Genomic DNA, 11184 nt, shown 5'->3' with positions numbered 1-11184 from the left:
GATTACCGGCTACATAGAGGTTGCTGTTTGGTCTTTTCAAGAACTGCATTATGATTGCTACTGATGTGGATTATTTTGTTTTCCTGATTAATTTTATTCTTTTAACCTACTCAGCACACCCCATGTCCCATTTTAGTGAGAGAGGTATACCATATTTCTAGAAGTAGAATTACTAGATCAGTATCTAGGACAAATCAATTACATTTTTTTTTTTATGTCTGCAAATGACATTAGAGTGAGTAATTTCTAGTACTCTTTAGAAGTTTCAGATAGAGTACAAAGTGACTTTGTAAATTGGGAAAATGTTTTTCATACAAGAGGCAAGAGCATAGTTAGTTACAAGATATTCAATATTAGGGCATAGGACAGGCCAAAAAGGACTAGAAATTACATTCAGCTATAAGCTATGTATATAGCTTATATGTGTATATATATTCAGTAGTATATTATTGTTCTTTTTGAAAATCAAATGTGACAAAAGAGGTTCTATTTAAATAGAAGTGTGATGTGCTTTTTCCTTAGTTCCATCATAGCATGAAGTAAATCTTAAGATTCGTTAGTGTTTTTTTATGTTATTTAGCTTAGGTGAACAAAAGACTAAGAACAGTTACATAGCAAGAAGTTTCTATCTGCTAATCAAATTTCAAAAGATTCCTTTTCCCTCAATTAATTTTATTTTTATTTATTTATTTTTAATTTATTATTTATTTTATTTAGTTATTTTTGGCTGCATTGGGTCTTTGTTGCTGCACGCAGGCTTTCTCTAGTTGTGGCGAGCGGGGGCTACTCTTCGTTGCAGTGCACGGGCTTCTCCTTGCGGTGGCTTCTCTTGTTGCGGAGCACAAGCTCTAGGTGCACAGGCTTCAGTAGTTGTGACGCATGGGCTCAGTAGTTGTGGCTCACGGGCTTAGTTGCTCCGCGGCATGTGGGATCTTCCCGGACCAGGGATCGAACCCACGTCCCCTGCATTGGCAGGCAGATTCTCAACCACTGCGCCACCAGGGAAGTCCCTCAATTAATTTTAAAGTAGATCTAAAAGATCTACTTTTTAAAGTAGTTCTCTGCAGTTTAATACTCTCTATAATGGGCAGATTGGGGCAAGAACAGAAGGGCTCTTTCCCAATTCTGATATGCTCTGTTTTCTTTTTTACTTTCCCCATGTAGATTAGAGTCATATATTATCCTTAAGTTATGGCAACCTTAAACCTGCAAAGTTAAAAAGGCTTAGTTAAATTCTATATTAAACATGACTTTATTAGCACTCTATCTTTATATATATAAAGAAATAATAGGAGAACGTTTCTACTTTGTTCATTGAAATGAAATGAGCAAATGAAAACTGAGCAAAAGAAATGATTTAAACAGCCTAAATTGCATTGAGAAAGTATGTCTGGACTGGAGCAGAGAGTCTGGTATCCTAATTGTGAGCCTGGCTCTGTAGTCAGGATGCCTCTGAATCCCAGTTCTTACCCTCTCTGTGCCATTTTCTCCTCTACTAAACAAGGATATTAACCTTTCTTACTGGGCTGTGAAGTCTAATTCAATACAGCATGTTAAGCGCTAGCACAGTGCTTGGAATCTAGTAAACTCACACAAAATATTAACTACTTGCTTTTTTAAAAAATTATTTTGTTACTAGGAAGGATTCTAAAGATTATTTTCTAATTACCAAAGTAAGTCTTATAATCTCTTTACCTAAAATCTTTAAGGACCCGTTACAATTCCAGTTGTTTTCTTCTTGCCTACTTACTGGTTGCTACCTCTCTCATGTCTTGCCAAAGGTGGAACAGTTTGTATATGTCCATCTTTCTTCAAAAGGGCTGTTGCTCTTTGGAATTCACTTCACCTGGTTGGTTTGCCAACTCAGCTCATTTTTTAAGATGGCTTCAAAAGATATTATGCCTTTTTTGCATTTTTAGAGTGGGAGTTACATTCTTTTGTGGTATTCTATCTGTATCCTAAGCTGAATTCTCCCTATACCTGAAATCGTTAAACATGGGATTAATGATTATCTTTGGAAGGTTTAAATTTTGATTGGTGGTAAAGAATTGTTGACTTTCATTATTTACATCTAGTTCTGATTCTTTTGATTTTTCATTATTTGGATCTCGAGTTGTCTCCTAGTTTTTATTCACATGTCTGAGTAAAGATACATATTTAAGTTAACACAGTCTGTCTGATGAATCATTAGGTTCTAGATGGAAATTTTTAATTCAGTTCAGAATCTTAGGTTTTGACAAAATTTTTGTCCTGTTCTCTTGTTCAGTTGATACCAATCTTTCCTTCCTGTCTTTTTCTTTTCTCCCCCCACCCCTTTTTTTTTTTTGAAAATATTTGGGATGTTTCAGATTCCAAAATGATCTTAACCTCTAAATTTTCTGCTTAAAGTGTGTTTAGCCTGAAAAACTATTATCAACCATAAAATACTCAGGAAATAGTACTCCAAGTCAGTAACATTAGCAAACTAATTATGAAACGCATTTGAAGGTAGTATTGTATAATATCTTGATGATTGGTAAAAGACTGAATTGGATTTTAAATGTTTAAAACTTTCAGAACTGATATTTTGAAAGGTAGACTGTGCCTGCATATTAGGTACTAAAATATGAGTGAATGAATTGGCATTTTGATTTTAAGTAAAATCTACTTTTGCTGCTGTGGTGTTAATGCCCACCTATGATAGCTTTATGCCTCTTTTTCATTTCTAATCACATGCAACTAAATTTGGATTTGCCTCCAAATTTTAGCATTTTCTTGTTTTATTTTTGCCTTTTAGCCTAAACACATTATTTTGATAAAGAATATCATTAGAAGGACCATTGTTGTGGTCAAAGGAATATTTGCCCTTTTGCCCCCAAGTATAGTTTTGCATAGCTGCACATCGTTACAGTTCAGCAAATGATCCATTTTGATTCACCTCCATTTTGATCATTTGCCTAGAAGAATGGCATTGTCTTTCTATATGACATTTGTGTGTCAAGTGTACCTTCTTGACATGGCTTTGAGATGTGTTCTATCTCTTCACAATGGACAGAACCCAAAGGACAGATGAAGGGGTGTTTGGGCTATCTTACAGACCTAGAGAGGTAATCCCACTTTGTCACGTGAGGCAAGGGGAGCAATTTCTGTGAACATGAACATCATTTTTTGTTTTATAGGAATGAGTGTGGGTCCAAGCTGTGCTAACCACAGAGAATGAGAAACAAAAAGCATTTGGTATCCATCCATTCATGGTTTTTTGGGGGTTGGGGGGGAAGACCATTTAGGGTAAAGCTATGCTTTGAGACCATTGAGGCGACTAGTTATCTTCTGGAAGCACACAGTATGAAGGAGGTGGAGATTAGCAACTAGCATTTATTGAAGACCTAATCTGGAACTCCTGTTGGTGTTTTACTTTTATAACTCACTTGATCTTCATAGCAACCTATGTGAGGTGATCATATATCCTCATTCAACAGCTTAAATTGCATACAATTACACAATTATTAAATAGAGTTGGGATTTGGAACCCAGGTTTACCGTAATATAATAAAACATTTGTGTTTTAAAATAGTTGTAATTCTAGGCACTTGGTAACACTACAGCAAAATTTTTCATTGTCTAGTTGCTATGTGTTTTACTTTCATATTACTACACTGATTTTTAAATAGTATTAAAATGACAAAAAACCCACTTATCATTTGAAATTAAAAGCACACACATACAAAGAAAGATCAAGAAAGAAAATAGAATTCATCTCTTTACTACGTTGTGGCACCACTGTTAGCATTTTGATGTATATTTGTCCATGCATATATGTGTGTTTCTTATGTATACTCCCTAAGATCCCACCCATGCCCCTTTTTACATCTCTAAAGTGTCCCTCTGGATCTCACCTTTCTTCTGGGCTGGAGGAATCTGGTGGGCCCCTTTAATCATTGTCTGTAATGGAGTCTTTCTGTTAGGTGGTCCTTGACTCAGACACAGATCCCTGCTCCCATAGGTCATGGCCAGGTTAGCAGGATTAGTGATTTATGAAACCCTTGGCTGCTTTTGTCAAAAAGGTAATGGACAACAATGAGACTGGTGGACATTTTTAAGACTTGCTGAACTATTTAGTACAAACATTTAAGTTGTTTCTATGTTTTTATGTTTAAATAATGCTGCTGTGAAAAATAATATTGTAGATAAATCTTTGTTCCCATTTTGGTTTTTCTCTAAGTTATTTGAAGAAGTGTTGCTAGGGCCACAAGGATATATACCTTTTTTAAGTTCTTTGATACATAGTGCCAAATTGCTGTCCACCCTGGCAATGAGGGTTTTTTTAATACACCAAACTTGAGTTGTCCAATCTTTATTTTTATTAGATTTTAATTGATAATTATTTTATGAATTTAATATACAAATAACTAAATCAGATGGAGAATACAGCACCCCTAGCTTTGAACAGAAAATTATTCAGTTGAAACAACTAAAACAGGCTATAGGAATTCGTAAAGAACCTTGGAAACTACTATCATTCTGGACCGTAAAAAAAAATTCCTTATTTGAAATTAGGTACAAGGTCAAAGATATGTACTTTAAAACTATTATTTTCTCATCTCAGGTTAGGGAAATCCCAACTTTCATTTCTAGTTTCATGGGACCCCCTAGGCATAACCTTGTGTCATAACAAGGCAACAAGTGTTCAGTTTGAACAGAAATAAATGGTGTGATGAACAGAATAATAGACCCCCAAGGATATCTATGCTTTAACCCTTGTGGAATCAGTAAGTATGACTAGATTATCCAGGTGGCCCCAATAAGATCAGATGAACCCTTAAAAGCAGAGCTCTCTTCAAGCAAAGGGCAGAAGAGAAAGTTAGCAATTTCAAGCATGCGGAGGATTTGACAAGCCATTACTGGCTCTGAGGTATATAGGGCTGCATGCAAAGACTAGAAAGAAGCCTCTAGAACTAAGGGCAAATGCTAGCTGACAGCCAGCAAGGAAATGAGGATCTCAGTCCTATAACCATAACAAACTGAATTTTACCAACAGCCTGAAGGAACTTAGAAATGGATTCTTCCCCAGAGTCTCCAGAAAGGGGCCCCTGCTGATACCTTGATTTCAATATTGAGAACTCAGTTGAGCCACACTGTGCCTAGACATCTGACCCACAGAAACTATGAAATATCTAACCTTCAGAAACTATGACACGTGGGTGTTGTTTTAAGCCACTAAGTTTACAGTAATTCTTTACAACAGCAATAGGAGACGAATACACTGAGTATGGGAAGAGATGTAACCAAATCATTTCTTTATACTAGAATAAAGGGTCCATAATTCTGTTTATTCACTATAACATTTAAAAGTACTGGCTATGAATCAGACTGAAAAACTGACAGCTGTTGTAAAAAAAATTAGTAACTAGCAGCAAGTTTATAACTGATTGTGTTGTTTGCTTATACCCATAATCTTATTACGTAACTATTATCGATGTTTCCACATATTTCATTGTTGTTCATTCATTCTTATTTTTATGCATGTTATGTAAAAATCTGTGAATCTAGTTTTTCAGTTAATGTTATGGTAGTTTTCTAATGTTATTGAATAATCTTAACAAATATCATTTCTTATACTTCAATAATAGTCCATCAATGGTTCTGCCATGCCTTAGCATTTCCTTGCTAATCTCTGATATTCATTCTTTTTTCTATGGTTGTCATATTCCTTGCACTGGACAATTTCAGGCAAAATAAATATCTAGGTCCAACCATAAAGGGATTTTCATATGATAATTATATTAAATTCACATTGAGTGATTTTTTCTTAAAAAAGCTGTATCTTAAAGATGGTAACAGTTTTCATCAGCACATTCTACATCGAGCTGTCACCTAACCACTTAATCTATTCTTGACTTAAAAATAAGATTTGACTTAATGTTATTGTAATGGTACAAGTTGTTTCTTTGAAAATGAAATTTGAAATTTTGAGTAGTAGTAATGAGCAGAGTTATAAGCCTTTTGACTTGTAATAAGTATTTGTAAAATCAGTTTTGGGGACAATAACAAGAGTTTTACATTGCCTTTGAAGTCAGCAGTAATAAAAAAATAGTGTATATACTAAAGCATACAGTAATGTTTTTTATTCATTGGCCTATTCATTCAAGAGATATTTTTTGAATAAGGACTGTATGCCAGACACTGTATTAGAGACATGGGGTACAGTACTGAATAAAATAGTCAAGTCTCTGCTCTCATGGAGTCTGTGTGTGTGTGTGTGTGTGTGTGTGTGTGTGTGTGTGTGTGTGTGTTAGGGGGTGTTTTCAGGGAGACAGTAAAGAATATACATTATATCAGGTGGATAAGTGCTTTGAAGAAAAATATAGCAGGATATGGTGATGGAGAGTGACAAATGGGGTTCAATTTTAGATATTTAAGAATGAAAATATTGGTTGAAATCCACAGAGGAATGGAAAGAAACTACTTCAATAATATAAAGGAATAATGAAGTAAATAGTTTATTAAATGTGATTTGTATTTGTGTTATTCCATATAGAAGTATTTCTTATGTAAATTTAAATTTAGCCTATTAAAGTACCCAAATTTCTTTATTCTTTTAATAACTAGTTTTGGTTGGAGATGTTTGTTAATTTGACATATTTTATTGATTCTACCTTATTTTATTTTGGTGGGTTGCATCATAATCTTGATTCTCTATGTTAAGATGTTGGTTCATTCCTTGGGATATTGTAGTTAATCCATAGACAAAGAAAAATGCCTGACATTGATTTTATAGAGGTGGAAAGCACATATATTTTCTTCCGTTAGTGAAGGTAAATTATTTTATAAGAGTAGAGAGACATCAAATAAACCATTTTCTGCTATCTGTATCATCAACATTTATAATTAAAAATATTTTTGAATGTATGACTTTATTCAGTAATCATTGATAAATCTTTCTGCCTATAAAATAGGTGAAGTAACTTTAAAGAAAATAAGATTTGTATAGATAGATGGAAAGTGATGAGTATATTGAGTATATTTTGTGGAGCAGTAAATGAATAAGAATTTCAGGTCCCAAAAGTTAGACAAGATGAGGACGAAAGAAAGAAAAATACTATTTCAAACAAAGGAAACGTTACTTTCAAATGGTCTGTCTCTTTCTGGCTCTCCCTCCCTCTCTTTTAGAAAATCTTAAGTAATGACTATGGATACTTAGAAAACTTTATTTTACAAAATATCTAATTTCCTAGAATCCAGTCACTAGTGTATTTAATAGAAAATATTCTGTTAGGACTTATAATATTAAGGAACAAACTTCAAGTGATGCTGTATTGAAACTGTTCATATCTAGTATTCTTACTTTGTAATATTTTTGGAACTAGTGTGGTTTTTGCTAAAATAGTTTTTTTTTCCTGAAGATGCAATTTATGTGAAATTTTCAACATATGATTTAAAAAATAAGACATAAGTACTTGAGGGTAGGAATTATCCTTTTCATCTTACTCATGGTCCAATGTAAAGCCTGACAGTTTTCTAAAGACTCTATTAGTACATTAATAAAAAAATAATTAGGAGATTTCCAAGTGGTCATTTCCTATGTTAACACTTTTTTTTTTTTCCCCCAGTTTACAGATATGATCCAGGCCTGTATGTGAATTACTTTGGTTAATCAGAGCAAACATTGAATAATGAGTGGTGCAGCTTTGGGACTCGAGATTGTTTTTGTCTTTTTTCTGGCATTATTCCTACTTCATCGATATGGAGACTTTAAGAAACAACATAGACTTGTAATTGTTGGAACACTGCTAGCTTGGTATCTCTGCTTTCTAATTGTCTTCATACTGCCTCTGGATGTTAGTACGGTAAGAGGTGAAACTGATTTTCACAATTTAAAAGGCAGTTGTAGTCATAAAGCATGTTTGAGATATGTTTTTAAGACAACCAAGTCATGTAAAAGTTAACTTATATTTTAAACTTAAGTGTTACTCTATGAATTTGATCACTAAAAAGCATAGCCAGGAAGGTACTTTTGGGTAGATAGGTTGATACACTTCAATATCCCTTAAGTACTTGGTAACTTTTTGGTTTTCATTTTTAAACCATACCTTCATTGCTTTAGACAATATACAACCGGTGCAAACATGCTGCTGCAAACTCGAGCCCTACTGAGAGTAGCAACATTACAGGATTGTATGCAGCTGCTACCCCAGTTCCAAGGTACTTTCTTCTTCTTTTTTTTTTTTTTTTAATATTGTAGGGGGCAATTTGTTTAAAAATTGTCAGTTTTTACCATCTGGATTTTATATTTATAAAAGTTTATCCTCATTCTCTATTCACCTCCCTTCTTCATCCTTTGCTAATAGACTTTTAATTACCTTGTATCTTATTTAAGTTTAAATCGTAAATAAATTTTAGATATTTATTGGTAAACAAGGCCTTTCAGTAGATGCTAATGAGAAGCTTGGAGAAGACCTGATTTTTTTTAGTCCCTTACTAAGAAAGTGACTTCCAAAAGCTATTTTTCCTCTCAGCCTCTCCCTTATCAAAAAAAATGGGGCATGCATTTTCTCATTTGCCTTAATTTACAGGGTTGTAATAAAGGACGAGGAGGTTATTCTGTATGTAGGATATTCCTTTCATATTGCACATCCTTTGATATCATTATAGTTTTAGACTGAGAATAAAGTTCAAATTATCAAAAGGTTATATTGAATTCATATCAAACTTCCAAGTAAAAAACCAATAAATATTGGTTATAGCTTTTACCAATGCTTCAAGTAGTATTCACATGCTTCTTTATGCAGCTTTTATTTTTTTTTAATCAAAGCTGGATAAGGGTAAATTTTAAATGTAGTTGTTATTCCCTTTTGAAGAACCATTGTGGATTGTTGGAAGCCCTTGGGCTAAAGGATAACCTTACAGTCTAGGCAGGCTGACTATTACTGGAAGAATCTATGGGCAGATACACATATATTCAGAAACTTCAAACAGAATTATGTATAGATGCTGGCATCTATCTCCATAAGAGATATGCTATATGACTGATGAGTTAGGGTTCCAGTTTCTAGGAATTAATCACCTAACGTCTTTCTCTCCTTCCTGCCATAACCAGCCCCACAAATGGGGTGAGTGTGTATTTTAAAGGTAATCATCAACCCTAAAGGTAACTAAATCAGAGATTTGATTTCATGATGCATTTGCTTTTAAAGACTGTCACTTTATTAGTCTATTAGAACATTCTATCCTCTTTTTACTCTATGACTAAAAAAAACACTGAAAGTTGAAAATTTAAACGCATTCCTCTTTAAAACAGTTTTATTCCCTTTTTGTATGTTTTTCCGACAGTGAGCTTTGAATTTTAAGTTTCCTATGAAATTTTACAAATTAGAATCAATAATTTAAAATCTGAATGTAAGTGAACTTTGCCACGTACAAATTAATTGTGCAATTCATGTAAGTAATCATTTATGATTAATTGGCTTTAAATTGTTATTGAATAGCCCACATCCGTGTTTCAAGCCATGGAGTTATATTCCTGATGGAATCATGCCAATTTTCTGGAGGGTAGTATATTGGACATCACAATTTTTAACATGGTAAGTGGTAGTGAAGGATAAAATTTTTGATATTTTGGCTAAATTTTTAGAAGTGATTATTTTTCCAGTGAACTTTCATATTTTAAATTTATTCAAGTGTCATTATTTTTTCCCTTAAATCTGTAACCTGTCTCTTTCTGCTCATTTGGGTCTCTCACATCTTAAAAGGAATGAAAAGAAAAAAACAAACAAGAAATAGAGAACAGAAACAAAAAATTCTCCACGTCACCATTCCCTTTAAGTTATTGCCTTCTCTCTGGACGTTCTTCAATTCAGTTTTCTTCAAGTCCCATTGTTATATGAAACTGGTCTCTTGCTAAGGTCATCATTACCCCCTGGTTTTCTTTCTATGTGCTTCTCCCAACCTTCTGAATTTCCTTTATGGGCTCCATTTCTGTGGCGCATTTCCTAAATGTTGGTGTTCCCTAGGGTCCCATCTTTGGTCATCTTGTTATCTGACTCTCCCTGAATAACTTTAATTATAGCCATGGTTTCATTAACCTGTGATGCATTCCAAATCCTTCTTTCTACCTGATATAGCTTTGTCTTTCTGCTGTGCTCCAGACTCATACTTTTTCCACTGCCTACTGAGCATTTTAGATATTATGCGGGTAACTAAGCTCTAAAACTGGAGGTGGTGAACATTGCAAGAGAAAAATCACATAGCAGAGTATAGTGCCCCTGTAGCATGTTCACTGAACTTGACTAGGCCCTCAACACTGCCAGACTTTTCATCTTTTGTTTCTCTTGTCTGCTTGCTCTTCATTCTCCACAACAAATCTTTCCAATCACTACAAACCTCAGCTCTTCCCTTTGTGACTCTCTCTCTCTTACATCCTAGAAACAATCGCCTTCTCTCCTTGCAGATGACTTGACTTCCTGCCTCCCAGTGAAAAAAGAAGTCATCAGATGGCAGCTCTTTTCAGCTTCTCACCAACAAACCTACCTACCTACCCATCCTTTCTTTCCTTCCCTCCAAGAATGGAAGAGTCCCTCCTCCTGAAATATGGACCCATCCCCTTCAGCTCTCGTTACTTATACTTCTAGCTTCCAATTTCAACCAAGCATGTACAATTCTCTCATCCTTAAAACCAAAACAAAACTGTTTCAAATCAGAACCCTTTCCAGCTTTCTATCTTCCCCCTCAATGATCTACTCATCACAGCTGAATTTTTTAAGAGACACTTTTTTGGGTATGAATTAGTACAGTAAATTGCACAGATTTTGTTTAGTTTGACTTTTTTCAAAGTGAATACACCCATGTAATCAGCACTCAGATCATGATATAGAACATGAACAATATCCCCAGAAGCTTCCCTCATACTTCTCTCCCAGTCATTATGCTCCCCAAAGGTAACCATCATTCTGACTTTGATCACCATAGATTAGTTTTGCCTGCTTTTCAACTTTATAAATATGGAGTTATACAGTATGTACTTTTTTGCCTCTCTCTTTTTGCTCACATATTTGGAAGATTCTTCTATGTTGTATGTTTCAGTATTCTTTTCTTTTTCATTTCTGTAAAAGATTCCATTTTGTGAATATACCATAGTTTATCCTACCCAGCCAAACTTCTTGAATTGTCTGCCTCAGTGTCTCCATTTGCTCCCTGCTTACCCTTTCC

The 11184-nt window shown here is 34.3% G+C and overlaps 1 protein-coding gene across 7 annotated transcripts in view; it reads left to right on the top strand.

The window, feature by feature from the left end:
* LMBRD2 (LMBR1 domain containing 2) overlaps positions 1–11184 on the top strand; it is a 56580-nt gene that overhangs the window by 2019 nt on the left and 43377 nt on the right. For all 7 annotated transcript variants that reach the window (XM_082382296.1, XM_082382291.1, XM_082382294.1 and 4 more), the window contains 3 exons: positions 7590–7826; positions 8084–8181; positions 9465–9560. In XM_082382296.1, coding sequence (XP_082238422.1) covers positions 7653–7826; positions 8084–8181; positions 9465–9560 — 368 coding nt within the window. In that variant the 5' untranslated portion in view covers positions 7590–7652. The remainder of the gene's footprint in view (positions 1–7589; positions 7827–8083; positions 8182–9464; positions 9561–11184) is intronic.

This window comes from Balaenoptera borealis (assembly GCF_965194805.1).
Source record: "Balaenoptera borealis genome assembly, chromosome: 2".
Lineage (NCBI taxonomy): Eukaryota > Metazoa > Chordata > Mammalia > Artiodactyla > Balaenopteridae > Balaenoptera > Balaenoptera borealis.
The sequence above is the reverse complement of the archived record's forward strand: the minus strand, read 5'-3'. Positions and strand labels throughout refer to the sequence as shown.